Below are 16,268 nucleotides of genomic sequence, written 5' to 3'. Positions count from 1 at the left end.
ATACTCTATATTTTAATGTAATATTTAAGCAGTACTAAAATCATCTGTTATCTCAGTTATTTGAAACTTTTAACCATATTACTTTACTGAGTTAATACATTTTTAAAGAGCATTTCTCAGATATCAAGAAGCATATTTGTTTATAATGAGAGTTTTCTAGTTAACTTTTAAATAATGTGTCCAATCCACAAGTAAGAAAATAAAATTCAAGACAAAATTTTCTAATTTGTTTTATTTTGAAACCATACGCACAAAACATTGTGTGGTAATTACAGCTCAGCAGAGTATCAGATACGTTGTTGAATTGTAGAAACAAGAAAGTGGCACATACACTTCTTGCTAAACAAACTACTAGAAACAAAGTTAGACTTGTTTTTTTTCAAGTACAGCATCACAAATGTGCACATCTATTATAAATGCTGGTACTGAATTAAAAATAGTCACGTAATTGAGGACTGAGTTATGTGTTCTGTTGCTGTATGAGGTTCTATTGCTATAGCACAAAAATGGCATGTATAGAGTTCTCACTAAAGTGAGTATTTTGGAAACAGCTAATGATTGAAACAGTGCCCCATTTTTGGATGCTAATATAATTTCAAATAATGCATGGTGGGAGACTATCCAATCATTCAGAATCCCTGCCCTTCTCCCGTTATCAGGCTAACATGGTGTATTTTAAAGAATGCAAATGGAAATCAACTACTGGGAAAATTAATGTACATGGTTTAATAGGACAGCAGGCATTTCACAGATGTTTTCACCACCAAAGAGTTACAATTTATATATTTGATATTTACATCATCTTTTTCTTTGTGTATTTATGAACTTGGTGGTTACTGCCAGCTAAAGCCCTGCCCAACAAAGGCGGGTGTTCTCAGTTGGTCAGCAAGAATGAAGTAACTTTTGCACTTCACGGACAATCTGCCCTTTTAGCAAGGTACATTCATTCATGCATCCACCACTAAGGCCAAACATTGAGAAGCAGGCTGCAAGGAATGTCAGCCTGCCATAATGACTGCTGACATTTAGCAAAAGGAAGCACACTACAGATGTCACAAGTTACGTTCATATTGTTACACACGTGGAAAATGAACCCAACAATTATGAAAGAGTCATGGTTAGATTTTATTCGGAGGTATAATAAATTGAAAGTATTCAAATCACTGACGTTGATGTAAAGGATTAAAGAATTGAAAGCAGCAATGTGACAATGTAAACTCAGAATGCACCTAAGGATATGTTAAATTCTATCAGAAATCATTAAAAGGACATCGCCACCGTGATGTAAGGATGGAATCAGAAGTCTGGTACAAATATAGCCATCATATAAATCGGCAGTGGACGCAAACATTCTGGTGTAATTCTGCATTGTCAAATGTGCAGCAGAGATCAGCACTTCTGCCCATCAGCTGGTCAGATACTGAAGCTCCATCAGAAATAATGGAGTCAGTCAACATACATACTTTTTATGGATTCATGCACCATTTTGGCACATTGAAACAAATCCCAGTAGAGATAGGGGGAGGAATTTCACTGTAGCACCTAGCTACAGCAGAGTAGAAACAGATGGAATTTAAAAGAAAAAAGGCTAAAAGGTCCAAAATTTAAATGTATTTCTCTCCCAGTAGGGAAACTGACATTGTAAAAGCTGCTGGACTCCATTTCAGTCAGGATTTAGTCGAGGAATGCAACAAGAGAAGGATGGATGCAAAATTCCCATATCCTACTTCCCAAAGGATTTCTAATCCCAAGGTGCAAGTCATCAAGAGCTGACAGGACAAGTGTTCACCTGAAGCAGCCTCTCCCCTACCATCCCTCTCAAATTGTGTCATTTTCCTGTTCAGAAGGCACAAGAATTTTGGACCTAAAACATTTCAAGGAAATCTTCAACCCAAACTTATACAGTAACAGGTAACACTGGTCTTCACATTCCAAATTTCAGAATTGGAATCAAAACATAAGTGGATAAGTCAATTGGAGGTGAATGTTATGTAACACAACACAATTTTCCTCTGGTACAGAGTTCATTTCATTGTCTTCTCTGTGTATTGACTAATGAGCATTGAACAGTGGGAATTTTAAACCTTTCTAATTTAATTCTCAGTAAATGTTAGACATGCATGCTAACTCAAATAAGTTGTGGGTTGAATGCCACTAACACCAATTATATTCTTGGTTGTTATATTGCTGCATTGAACATCTGTGGTCTTGGTTAAATCAATTTCCATTATCCTTGCCAATATAATCAAATCAACTCTAAGTGCCAAAAGGAGTTGTATAGTAGGGAATAGCTATTTTCTTTCTTTCTAACCAAAATATCCAAATAATTTTTTTTTAAGAACTAGAGGATTGCTTTGGAAATTTCCACATTCTTTATATTTTCAGTGGCAATTTTGACATGGAAATGTGATGCTGGGTTTCTGAATATAGGAGATTGAATTCCAAATGAACACATTATCTACGAGACATTCATGAGTACACAAACAGGGTGGGTAGCTTCCTCACTGGCATTACGTTTTGAATTTTTAAACTGATACAATGCAATTGATAACATAGCACCATAGCAGTGCTCCCGTAACATGGTCATTGCTATCAGTTCAATTCAGTGTTGCTCAAATTAGGCACCTTTATCACTGTTTAATGATTACACAATTTCCAAGAGACTATGTCCTTACAGTACTTAATATCCTCAGAATGTCTTCAAAGTATTCTCCTATATTTGATACCATCTCATTATCCAATGTCCTAGCATCTTTTATAATTAAATATAGTCTAAAAGTAGAGGGATGAAAATCTGTTCACCTTTTCATCTTTGTTCTAGAAATAAGTAATAAACTTACACTTTTAATTGCAGTAATGATGCAGAAGGCTGGATGATTTTGATTTCAAAATGAACCGTATCATTAACATAAGAGACACTTTCCATATAAAATATCACAAATAATATATGATGGGCTTCAGGTACAGTTTAGACATAGTGCTCTTCAGCATGCCCTTGTATTACTTTTCCTCTGCTATTTCAATGCTATTCATTTCTCCTGTTGCCTGGGAACAGACAGTACTGTCTCAACTTGCAAATGGAAAAAGGTTTAGAATAACAAGACCTCAAACTTGGGTTTTTCTCAAATTGCTAATTAATTTCTGACCACATGATCTTAGGCTGATAAATCACAGTGTTTAACCATTGTAACTTTCCAGAACCTGGCTACCAGATCGCCTCTGGCATTCCAAAACTCAAAATCCATCCATGGTGTTTACACCTAAGTGAACAATACTAGTTTGTTTTCTGATGACAGAATATGTTTGGTCTGCCTTTTCTTATACTTGTTTCACATTTACACTAATATGAGTGGAACACTAATGAATACTTGCTAAATGAACATTTTACTCCAATTTAATATCTGGATCAGGTCCAGTGATTGACATAGAAGAACAGGAAGAGTAAAAACAGCTACTATAGGTGTAGCTTTATAGGCAACTAAAGACATTGCTGATCAAATATGAACATAATGGTTAAATGTATACTTAATGTCAGGGGTTTTCAGACATAGACAATAGATAAACAATAAACACTATCTCTATGTAACATCAACCACCATATACATAAATAATGTCAGAAATTCAAGTAACTGCAAAACATTCAGATGAAGCCTTTTGACAAACAAGTCTTTTGACTCAAAATCCCTTTCGAGGTTCTCTACCAGGTTCCAGTCTGTGACCAAACATTCACAGTGGGGTTCCAGTTGGGTCAGGTCAGCTTTTAGCTGTCGTCATTTGAGTTTTCTGATGTTCTTTGATCAGAATAGTCTATTTCAATTTCAGGAATTACATTGGGTTGTGATGATATATCTAGAATGAAAAGGATTAATATTATTCGCTTTCTAACTCAACAGTCAGATACTTATAATAATCAGACAGACAATTATTGAATGAATGATCCACAGTTATCCAAGCTTTTTCTTATGACTAAAATAAAACCAAGTAATTTATTATATAATACATCAATTAGTGAAAAAGACACTATTTGTTACATTCATAGAAACAAACTTTACATATTATAAATTTTCTTACAGAAAATTTGCAATCTAACATTTTAACAGACTTATGACAAACATGGGGTTAATATCTATCTTGTAAGGGTCACTAGGGCTGATTCAACTGGTTTAATTTATTAAGTGGCATTGTCCTTTTATCATTACTCCATCTGTTTCCCTCATGTTCAGAACTAATATGAGGAAGATTCATCCTGTAAACATGTCACAAAAAGAACAGTCATTAACATATGTTTATTTTACCAAAACAACAAATCCCTATTCCAATGAAGATGTATTTATTAGTTTAAGTTTGTATAACCATTATTTCTACTCTCATTTTCATAAATTATTTTTGTTTCTTTTCTATTGTGTTGCTGTTGAACTCAAGCAGGAAGCAACTTCTTCTTAGCATTTTTTGAGTTAGATATAAAGAGATAGGAAGGAAAAGTCAACAATTAGTATGCTCCAAAATAGCCATATTATAGAGAAATTCCTTAGTTGTACTGCTCCTCCTTTTGGCTGAGATGAGAAGCTCATTGGGCCCCAACTCCATCATAGTATCAGAGGGGGTAAGGTTCACAGATGATTGCACAATATTCCACACCAATTGAAACTCCTGATATAGAATAGATTCATGCCCACCTGCAGCAAGACCTGGGCAGCATTCATATTTTGGTGGATTGAAGAGTAATACGAGGGAGAATCTGAGTATCACTACAATTTTGAATATTTCATCATCAACTTCCTGCAGGGGTTACCATTAATCAACCAAATTATTTAATGAAGAGTATAGGAGGACATGCCAGGAACAGCACCAGGCATACCTAAACATGAAACAATAACAGAAATTGCTAGAGTAACTCAGCAGGTCTGGCAGCACCTGTGGATTTGACAGCACATTTGACATTTTGAGTCTGGTGACTCTTCATCAAATAAAGAATCACTAGAATTGAAATGCTAACACTGCTTTCTTCCTTCATACACTGCCAGACCTGCTGAATTTCTCTAGCAATTTCTGTTTTTGTTTCAGATCTTCAGTACCCACAGTTTGTTGTTTTATTATACCTAAGCATGACCTGATGAAGTTACAACCCAGACCTATTTGCATGCTAAACATCTGAAGCAAATAAAAGCATAGAATAGCTGAAGCAGGAGCTGTTCTGCAATGCATCATCTTGATCTGGAATTATGTTATCATTCCTTTAGTGTCATTGAGTCAAAGTTCTAAACTGCCTCCATTACAACATTGTGAATGGTCCTACACCAAATGAAATGTTTAGGAGTTCAAGAAGGACACTCACCACCATCTTCTCAAGGACAACTAGGATGGGAAATAAATGCTGGCCTAGCCAGTGATGTTCACATCCTCTGAAGGCATAATAAATGTAAAGAAGTATTGTTGCTACAAAATGAAATCACAGGCTGAGAATTATGTAGTAAGTTACTCATTTTTTGATTCCTCACAACCTCTCCACCATCTACAAGTTACAAATCAGAATTATGATGGAATGTGCTCCACTTGCCTGAATAAGTCGAGCTGCAACAATACTTATGAAGCATTCACTTGGTCTACTGTCAATACATCAGTAGCAGTGAGTACCACCTACGATAGGTGCAGGAAGCCTCCTTCAACAGCATAATGCAGAACTGCGACTCCATCACTGAGAAGAATCGGGTAATAGATGCATGACAGCCCTAACACCTGCCACATGCCACCCTGACATGGAACTGCATCACTATTCCTACCGTGGTTTGTGGTTTTCTATACATGCATTGGCATAGAATATACAACAGAGAATTGGGTTCTTGTTGCGACAGATGTCATGAATTTAGCAACACTGACTATTTGTACAGTTACAATATCACAGGCTTACATGTAATGTTTGTATTCTGTGCCTACTGATGTTAGGCGAAGTTAAAAATCACACAACACTAGGTTATAATCCAACAGGTTTATTTGAAAGTACAAGCTTTCAACGCACTACCCTTTCATCAGGTAGCTGCGGAGCATGATCATATAACAAAGAATTTATAGTAAACGATCAGTGTCATGCACTGTAATGATATATTGAACAGCAATCTAGATTTGTTCAATATGCCGTTTCACTTGCATGACACTGAGATCTTTTGCTATAAATTCTGTGTTATGATCCTGCTCCACAGCTACCTGATGAAAGAGTAGTGCGCTGAAAGCTAGTGCTTCCAAATAAACCTGTTGGACTATAACCTGGTGTTATGTAATTTTTAACTTTGTCCACCCTAGTCCAACACCAGCACCTCTGCATGATGTTAGATGCACATAGCTGATTGACTGAAAACACTAATCTGACTCCATTACAGGGAGAGTGTCATTGAAGTCAAGGCAGATGCCTTCATACAGAATATTACATGTCATAATGTCAGGTAACAATCTTAAAGATGCAAAGCTATCTGCTCTGCAAATCAAAGCCACAATTGCAATGATTCATTCACTAAGCTGACAGGCAAAAAACTGAAAAGGCAGCACTTTGGGTGAACCTATGTCACATAGATACTTCAATAATCAATAACTGTATTCAACTCTTTCGGTATTGAAACTTAACTATCACTAGAGTGCAGTCTTATCACTCCAAGTAATTGATCACAAGGCCAAAAGACTCAGGGGCAAAAGTAGGCCATTCAGCCCAGTGGGTGTGCTCTGCCATTCAATGAGATCATGGCTGATCTGTTAGTTGTTTTTTTTTTAACTTTTCCTTTCTGTTCTTTTTTATCTCTCTCTTTTTCTATCTCATTTTACATTGTATTCACTCATTCTAATTTGCACATCCTTCCCAGTCCTTGTGCTGTTAATTTCACAATCCTTCAATCAAGTTGGTTAAGGAGATAGACAGTTGCTTGGCCTTTACTCAGGTCCCAGAGGCTTCATTTCCCTCAGTTGTTATCAGCTTGCCATTTCAACCTGCAGCATAAAAAATTAAAAGTCTAGACATACAAAGGCAAACCTAACTTAAAGCAAATGCAGTTACATTCACTCCAACTGCAAATTGGAGCCCATTATGTGGTAAAACTGTAATGCAATGCAATGTTTCTTCACACCAGTAGTCTATCTCAATGTTATTCTCAGTGAAAATATTATCAGCAATTATAATATACATGTGCTGTAACATTATTAAAAAGTGTAAAATACAGCAGAGACAATTGGCCTGAGTGTCTTTGCTATAGGGAGTGAAAAAGAGTCAGCTGGGTCTACTAATCCTCATCAAATCCAATAATAGTTTGTGAAAAGTGCATGTATATACATGTCAGGTGAAAATAGAATCTAGTCTGCTAATCTTTATTCTCTATCTAAGGCCAAATGCAGAATGAAGAACAACACCTTAGAGACTGTGCCTGCAGTGCTTTCCTTGGCATAGTTCAAGAGAAGATTGGGAGATAATAGGAGAAAATTCACATGTGGAATTTGAAGTTGATGAAATAAAATTGCATATGATTATCAATCTTTATGATGCCCTCAACTATACCAGACAGCTCCTAAATATCTCTTATTTGTAACTTTCTTCTTCTGATCAAAATTTTGGGTAGTGTTTAGTGGATGCACTGGGATTCTGGCTGGTGAGTATGAGAGCCCCATCTCCCCTTTGAGAGAAGGTCCATCAAATCAGGCAGTCATCAGCCAATCTGTGACTGATATCTCTACTGAACAGCAGGCCGCCAGAGAGGCATTGTCAGATCCCTGACTCCTTCATGAGTGCTAACAGCGATGTTGCAGAGGAGCTGGGAGAGGGGCAGTCAGCTGCAGGTCAATGGGTGGTTCTCAGTCTCCTCCACTTTCCGATTCCTTGATTAAGAACTGGATGCCTTCATCCCTCTCCCATCTCCCCTCCCTGAAAGATTGCAAGCAATTCCACACTGGTTTGCTTGACATGCTCCCTGCACAGTGAGCACCACTGCCCACCCCTACAGCTTTTTAAGACCCATGGGCACTAACCTTAATTGGTGCCGGGGGAATGGCTATCCACAATCCCTCCTAGCCCATGCTTAATCAAGAGAGTGGCAGAAAGGCTGTGGGGTTCCCACTCACTACCTTCTCACTGATTAACTGCCACCTCAAAACCAAATGCACCATGGGGGCAAACATACAAATCAACAACAGTTTAGGAACAGAGTAGGCTATTCGTTCCTGTTCTCTCATTCAATGAAATCCTGGCTGATCTCTCTGTGTTCCAAACTCTATAATCCCATCTATCCCCAATAACATTTGATTCCCTTCTCTAACATAAATCCATCTACCTCTGCTTAAAACTGCCTTGAAAATATTTATTGTTCCAGCCTTCACCAACTTCTGAGACAGAGTTCCAAAGTTGCACAACCCTCTGAGAAAAAAAGACTCCCCCTGTTTAAAATGGTGGCCTGTAAATATAAACCTGTGCCCCCTAGTTCTGGGCACTCATAAGTATAAACACCATTTCCATGTTCACCTCATCATTTTATAAACTTCAATCAAATCAGCCCTCACTCTTCTAGAGTTGATTGAAAACAAACCTGAAATGGCCAATTCTTCATCATAGCCTGCTCAACTAGTAAACATCCTCTGAACCACCTCCTGTAAACTGAAAGTTTGCATCATATTCGAGATGTTGTCTCATCAATACTCTGTTTACCTGATGCAGAACAATGTTACTTATATACTCGGTACTCAGTATAATAACCAATAGCATTCATGATTTGGAGGAGCAATGCTCTGAAAGCTAGTGTGCTTCCAATTAAACCTGTTGGACTATAACCTGGTGTTGTGTGATTTTTAACCCAATAGCATTCAATTAGCCTTCTAAATCACTTGTAGTGTTTACATATTAACTGTTTTCACTCATGCTCTAGAACACCTAGAAACCTTGGCATCTGAGCATCCTGCAATCATTCACTGTTTTAATAATACTGCTTTTATTCTTCCAGACAAAGAGAACAACTTCACATTTTCACACATTACACTCCATCCACCAATATTTTTGCTTACTCATTTAACTTATCTACATCAATCTCCATCCTTGAAATGTCCTCTTCACAACATTCTTGTGACACCTGCAATTGTTGCCACTATGCCTTTGATCATTTCATCCAAGTCATTGATCTAAATTGTAAAAAGTTGAGGGCTCAGCACAAATGCCTCTGGGACCCCATTGATATTTCCTGCCAATCTAAATAAGATCCATTTATGCACATTCACTTGTTTAGCCAGCATATCTTCTAAACATGTTATTATCTTACTCCTATATTGTGAGCCCTTTACATGCAATCTCGTCAAATGTCTCCTGGAAGTCCAAATACAGTATGTCTACAGGCTGTTTATACACAGCACATGTTACTTCTTCAAAGAATTCAAATCAATTGGTTAAACAATTCCCCTTTCACAAAACCATGCTGACCCTTCCAAACTACCTCATGTTTTTCCAAGTGACCAGTTTTAGCATGCTTAATAATTGATCTAGCACCTATCTATGTCAGACACCAATCTAACAGACCTATAGATTATTGTTTTTAGCCTTCTTGAATAAAGAATTATATTTGATATTTTTCCAGTAATATAGAACATTTCCAAAATCTAAAGAATTTTGGAAAATTAACACCAAATTATCTATAACCTCATTAGCCAGCTCTTTTAAGACCCTATAATGAGGTTCATCAAGACCTGGAGATTTATCAACCTACAGCTCCATCAGTTTGCTCACTACTGTATCTCTAGTCATTATAATTTCACCAAGTTCCTTTGTTCCTTCAAACTTCTGATTCATAGGTGCTGATATGATTTTTGATAATCCCATTTCTCACCTTCCAGAGGACTAATGTTTACTTGTTCTTTTCCTTTTTGGATTCCTGCAGAGATTCTGCTATCTATTATTGTTTCTAGCTAGGTTTCTGTCATGCTCATATTTGTCCTGATTAAGACTTTAGTCATTATCTGCTGTAATTTATATTCTGACTAATCACTTGATCTGTAACTCACATTTGTGCAATTATATGCTTTTCCTTAAGTGTGAAGCTCTCTTTAATTTTTTTAGGTAACCATGGATGGTGGGTCCAACTGTAAAAATGTTTTCTTTGTCTTTATAGTACTTTGAGTACTTTTAAATATCCCTTTAAATGTCTGCCACTGCTTCTCTACCACTCTATTGCCTAGCCTAATATTCCAAAGTCCTTCAGCTAGCTCAGCTTTCATGCCCACTTAGTTGCTCTTATTGAGGTTTAGGATACTAGACTTAAGATCACTTTTCTCCATTTCAATATGGACGTAACATTCAGTTATATTATGATCCCTGCTACCGAGAGGTGCCTTTACTCTGAGATTATTAATTAAGCCTGTCACATTGCACAATAGGAAGGCTATATAGCCTGTAATCTGGTCAGTTCCACAATGTGGCACTCTAAGAAACTATCCTAAAAGCATTTTATGAATTTCTCAATAAGGTTACTATTACCAAATGAATTTTTATTTGTAGTCTGAAATCACCCATAATTATTGTTAGCCATTTATTACAGCATTCAATATTTCTTCTTGAGTACTTATTCATATTTTATGGTTACTGTTTAGCTTTGCCTGTAGATCACTCCTCCTAGTGAATTCTTTCACTTACTATTCTTCACCTCTATCCAAACTGATTCTAAATTCTGATCTCCTAAACAAAGCTTATCTCAAATTAGTATGCACCAATAGCATATCTGATTTTGAGGGCTTACCCTCTGCTTTTACCTTGCTTTCTATTCTTTGTTAAAGTCGTGCATCCCTCAGTATTCAAAACCCAAACCTTCTCATCCTGCAGCCATGTCCTTGAAAAGGTTGAAAGAACATAATGCAGGTTCACAGCTCTTTGAAGTGGAGTCACAGATAGATAGGATTGTGAAGGCGTTTGGTATGCTTTTGTTTATTGGTCAGAGTATTGAGTACAGGAGTTGGGAGGTCATGTTGCGGCTGTACAGGATGTTGGTTAGGCCACTGTTGGAATATTGCTTGCAATTCTGGTCTCCTTCCTATTGAAAAGATATTGTGAAACTTGAAAGGGTTCAGAAAAGATTTACAAGGATGTTGCCAGGGTTGGAGGATTTGAGCTGTCGGGAGAGGTTGAATAGGCTAGGGCTATTTTCCCTGGAGCATCGGAGGCTGAGGGATGACCTAATAGAGGTTTATAAAATAATGAGAGGCATGGATATGATGGATAGACAAAGTCTTTTCCCTGGGATCGGGGAGTCCAGAACTACAGGGCATAGGTTCAGGGTGAGAGAGGAAAGATATAAAAGAGACTTTAGGGACAACTTTTTCACTCAGAAGGTGATATGTGTATGGAATGAGCTGCCAGGGGAAGTGGTGGAGCCTGGTACAATTGCAATATTTAAAAGACATCTGGATGGGTATATGAATAGGAAGGGTTTGGAGAGATATGGGCTGGGTGCTGGCAGGTGGGACTAGACTGGGTTGGGATATCTGGTTGGATGGACTAGTTGGATTGAAGGGTCTGTTTCCGTGCTGTACATCTCTATGAGTCTAGTTCATTGTATACTATCAATTCATTTACTTTGTTATGACCATCATGGGAATTTAAATATAGAGCCTTTCAATTTTTATTATCTTTATAGCACCCAGTCTAGACCGCTGGCATATTTTTACATTATTTTTCTCTCTGCCTCTTCTTGCCATTCTCTGACTTTTATTTTCCACAATAACATTTTCCACAATAATATTTTGCTTCCTTAACTTTAACCCATGTGTCTTTGTTTATCCACACTTTGTTCCTCATATCTCCAACCTCTCAAGTTCTTGCTCAGTTTAAAGCCCTCACTACTTGCAGTTTCTGATAATGACAATTGAAATGATTAAATACGCCTTTGTATTTTAGGTTTATAGGATACCTTTACTTGAAGCAATAACTGAGAAAGTCATTAGCGCATGTACTTTCAAATTGAAAAGAAAGGTACACCTTGAAACCTAATTTAAGAACAAAATTTATACAGATGCATGGAAGCATGGCTTCTTCATTCAGGTCAGCAGAACAATTCTCATGTGTGGCATTTTTTGGTATTATTTACTCTTAAAAGTAAACATTGGTAATCAATAAAGAAATGCCCATTTTACCTTCTTCCTCTTCCTCGGGTATTTTTGGTTTGAATGTTAATTCACTTTGGTGATGCTCCTCATCCTCTAACACATTCATTTCATCAGGAGGCCATCGGAGCTCTCCACTCTCCACCTCACCAGTCTCAGTTGGTTCAACCACAATTGATGGCAGCCTTTTTGTCATCTTAGGAAATCTTTCAGATTTTTCTTGGGGATCAGGAAATATCTGTTATAAACATAAACTATTATTTACCATCAATACTTTCCTTTCTTTTACTTTTAAAATTTTCATCCAAAAATAAATTAATTAATACATTCAAACTGATTGTTTTTAATAAGGATATGTAATCTATGCTTCTCCTCTAGTTTTGTCCACATACAGGGTCTTGTCAGGCTATCTACTTTTTACAGTTGAAACAACCAGTGCTGACCTGCTCTAACCTTTGACCACTCAGAAGCATGAAATGCATCATTCCAATTTTTCTTCACTCTGTAGTAAAGGAATTGAAGAGAATGGAGAAAGCTCTTTTGACATTTGTACAAGCTCTATATTGCTATTTTAATGCACTTTTACACCAAATGCAGATATTTATAAAAATTTAAGTTCCATCCTTATTGAAGAGAAAAATAGCTAGATTACTGGTGATCAATAAAAAGCCTAAACATAGACTATATCTGTATATGGAAGATTGGTGACCAGACCACAACCATGGATCTTACCGTAAAACATTTTGTTATGTAATAGAAAAGAATGTTCAGCAGATTTAGACTAGTTTGCGTTTCCGACTTGACCAGTGCTCAGTGCTTGTACGCTGCGTAGCTTTAATTAGTTAAATTCCAACAGTCGCCATGCAATCTTGGGGTGGGTAAGGCTGGTGTCTTTTCAATCTATGCCCAAACTCATTAGACTTCTATAAGATATATGTATGTCTATGGGGCACAAATGTGAGTTCTACACTGAACAAAGATAAAATACACTGTGTGGTCTTCTCAGTAGCTTAGATTAAAAACAAGTGAGTGCCATTCCCTAAATTATAATCTCCCTTCTGCCCTCAGCATGTTCTTTACAACCTTATTGAAAACTGTTCTTGCACACTGAAAGCTGTTTGTCTTTGCCCTCCCATATGCCATTATGGACATGGCCAATATAGTTGATGTTCTCAACTGTTCCCTTAAGTTCACAGTTAATGCCCTTGTTCCAAGAAAACATTCACCATCATCTTGTAGATCCAGTTTGTCTCACATAGCCTTCATTGTCAGATTTTTCTTGATTATATTTAACTTTACCAATTAAAGCATTAGTCAATAATCATTCCAATAAGGAAAGGTAATTTAAAACTCCCTATCCCTAATACAGGTACCAGTCACTTTCTTAAATTCATCCTTGCTCCAACAGATGCATGACTTTAATGGACTTCTACATCACTGGGAGAGACCATCTGCTCCTTCCTCTACCCACCCGCCCTCCTCACTGAGCTTAATCCCCTCTGTCTCATCACCAGCCCAGTTTTGATCCCTGGTGTCTATCTAATTTGTATACAAGTCCTCTCTGGTGTCTTCTCCAATTTCATTTCACCCATGATACCTAATTCCCATTTGCACTCAATTCCTAGTCACACCAACTACTCTTCATGGCCTGCCTTTTGATTATGTAAATTGTTTCCTCTTTGAGCACTGTTCATCTATTTTTTTTTAAATTGTCACCACCCCTACTCATAATTAAAAAAGAAACTTCCTCGCTTTGCTTGTCACTAAACAAACCTTCAACTTGCCCTTGTGCTCTGGGATCCTAGATTGTGTTATCAGCTCCTGGACTGCAGCAAACCTCTCCCACATTCCCTGTTTGAATCACTCCAACAGAGTTCTCAACCCTCCTGCTCGCTCCAAAATAGGCATCCCAGCCTGAAAGGCAGAAATCGCCTTCTCCGTGACTGTAACTATTGTGCATCATCTCTCCTTGACCTCGCTGCTGCCTTTGACATATCGAACGCGTGGCTCTCTTAACGCCCCCAGCTTTCTGATTCATTTAATGACTGAAGCCATTCAATCTTGCCTGGTTGGTGAGTAACCTCCAGTGAAGTTGTAGAGCTGAGCTTTGCTGCCTGGTTCTGGGCAGAACCGAAAACGGCCATCGGTAACAAGTGTGTCAGTATTCCCCTTTATCACGAGGAAGATGTCAAACATTCAGGCCAAATATAGTTCCCGTTTACAGATGAGAAAGTTGTCATTCTTTGTTTCATACACCTACAGTGCAGCGATAAAATGTACGCTGCTAAAATGAATCTTCGCACAATTTGTCTGGTGACAAGAGCAAAAATAAACTCAACGAGGAGCAGAGGCGATTAGCTGCGTGTGCTAGCAACCAGCCGACACTTCGCTAGCTGCTATACAAGCCGCTGTGTAGAACGGGAGAGTGGGAAATCGGGAGAAGCAATGTAAAGTTAAAAGAATGTTATATTTACTGATCGCCCTGTTCCCTCAGACACACACACACACACACAGTACCTGAAAGGGGAGTTTTCCCTCTTCTGGTGTCTGGTTTAAAGTAAAATCCTCCATTACAGGCTCACAGCTGCTCATCACTTCCGTCATTCTGAAAGACAGACAGAGAGCACGGACCGAGTTAGCTTCATCCAGCTCCTTCCCTGAGTCCGCCTTCATTCCATTGGCAATGTTCATTAAGCCGCCGATTAACGTGGCTGCAATGGGGGGGGCTTTCAAATGATAAAGGAAGTTACCCAATAAACATTTCTTTAAAAACAAACCATACAAACATTGCCCCAAAGTGCTCCATCAATAGCTGGTGAAAACCAGGGGTGAGGAACGCTGTCCTTTAGTCAGGAAGCCAGCCGGGTGGGTTCCATGCGAGACACTGCTCCTGAACAAGGTGAGGACATTGTGGAGAGAGCCTGGAGCCCCTCAGACATCTTCACCAGCTTCCTTCTCCCTCCCCGGATTAAACCCACCCCATACATTCCAACAAAAGGCCAAACCTCGGCGGTACACACATCTGCCCGAAATAAAACGCTTTTCCCAAACTACATACTCCCTGATGGCTGGTGTCGATGCTCGCTTTGAAATGACGCCGGGCGGCAGTTTGTCGCCATTCTAACAGCCAGGAAGCTGCCCGTCGATTCCGATCAGTCAGTGGTTTGTTTTGTACCCGATGGTGGTGAGAAGAAAGCAAAATGTTTACCTTTAAAAGGGCCTCCTGGCGCCCGGTAATCCTCCTGCTCCACACCCCATTGCTGGTGGAGACAGTGCAACGCGATGGGGACAAGCAGTGAAAAACACCGGCACGATTCTTACCTTCAGAGAATAAATACACCTGGGGGATGCACGCAGTTTGCGCCTGTTCTGGTATCGGAGGTATGTGGTGTGCTTGTTTGTTGGAGCTGGATTTGTGCCGAACAAGTCTCCGTTTTTTGAGGGGTGACAGCTTTATAGTAGCTGCAGGCGACTGCCACTGACAGGACCTGGCGAGTGTCAGGCGCCCCAATAATAACGACAAGCAATTGTCCAGGCAGCCACAGGGTGAGAGAGAGAGAGAGAGAGAGAAAGAGGGAGGCTTTCTCAGCACATCCACATCATCAGTGTGCAGGCATGAGCAGAGACAGAAACACCACTGGAGTCAGTGCGAGTCGGTCAGCAAAGCAGCTCCCACCCAGCAATGTGCTGGGAGCAGACTGTAGGCAGAGGGCTGTCTATACCATGTATGGTGCGGAGAGACAGACAAAAGGGGGGAGAAAAAAACCCAGCTTGTCTGCTCTCTAAAAATCACAATCAAATGATGGACACGCTATAAATACACACACATTCTTGGTCGTGTTTTAATTATCTAGCAACGAGTTGTTTGAAAGGATTTTGCATCCCTCTTATTCAAAATCGGGTGCACCTTGCTTTAATGTAAAATTGAAAACCAATTATGTATCTAGGAGATGGGCCGCAGCAGCACTCTGAAGTTTTCGATGACGTTAATATATGATCAGCTACTTTCTGACAAACAGTCCTGTCTGATATTTAAACACAGCTGCCTGTTCTACTGACTAGAAAAAGGGGTTCTGATTAAGCTCCGGCCATGTCTTGTTTCCCGGTATGCTCCTTGCAGTGGCTTTGGTTTTTATAAATGATCCGTCCAATAAAGCCACAAT

The 16,268-nt window shown here is 38.7% G+C and overlaps 1 protein-coding gene across 2 annotated transcripts; it reads right to left on the bottom strand.

Annotated features, from left to right (window-relative positions):
- Positions 1 to 231: 231 nt before the first annotated feature.
- si:dkeyp-72h1.1 (uncharacterized protein LOC799956 homolog) lies at positions 232 to 15,852 on the bottom strand. 2 transcript variants are annotated; one of them, XM_043697469.1, is made up of 4 exons: positions 15,427 to 15,852; positions 14,623 to 14,710; positions 12,136 to 12,343; positions 232 to 3,849 (listed from the first exon to the last, which is right to left on the bottom strand). In XM_043697469.1, exons 2-4 carry the CDS (start codon positions 14,707 to 14,709, stop codon positions 3,761 to 3,763), a joined length of 384 nt encoding a protein of 127 aa, XP_043553404.1. In that variant the 5' UTR covers position 14,710; positions 15,427 to 15,852; the 3' UTR covers positions 232 to 3,760. The 2 variants fall into 2 exon arrangements, with proteins under 2 accessions (XP_043553404.1, XP_043553405.1); XM_043697470.1 differs by lacking the exon at positions 15,427 to 15,852 and adding an exon at positions 15,314 to 15,414.
- Between the last annotated feature and the right edge of the window lie 416 nt (positions 15,853 to 16,268).

This window comes from Chiloscyllium plagiosum, chromosome 10 (genome assembly GCF_004010195.1).
Source record: "Chiloscyllium plagiosum isolate BGI_BamShark_2017 chromosome 10, ASM401019v2, whole genome shotgun sequence".
Taxonomy (NCBI): Eukaryota; Metazoa; Chordata; class Chondrichthyes; order Orectolobiformes; family Hemiscylliidae; genus Chiloscyllium; species Chiloscyllium plagiosum.
Note: the sequence above shows the minus strand (reverse complement) of the source record. Positions and strands in the feature narration are given on the sequence as shown.

Bases quoted from the DNA above. Each gene is read 5' to 3' on its own strand.
- si:dkeyp-72h1.1 (XM_043697469.1), bottom strand. From the start codon at position 14,709: ATGACGGAAGTGATGAGCAGCTGTGAGCCTGTAATGGAGGATTTTACT. The intron at 12,344-14,622 runs GTACTGTGTGTG...TGTTTATAACAG, and splicing joins AGGGAAAACTCCCCTTTCAG to ATATTTCCTGATCCCCAAGA. The intron at 3,850-12,135 runs GTAAAATGGGCA...TTTTCATTCTAG, and splicing joins ACCCGAGGAAGAGGAAGAAG to ATATATCATCACAACCCAAT.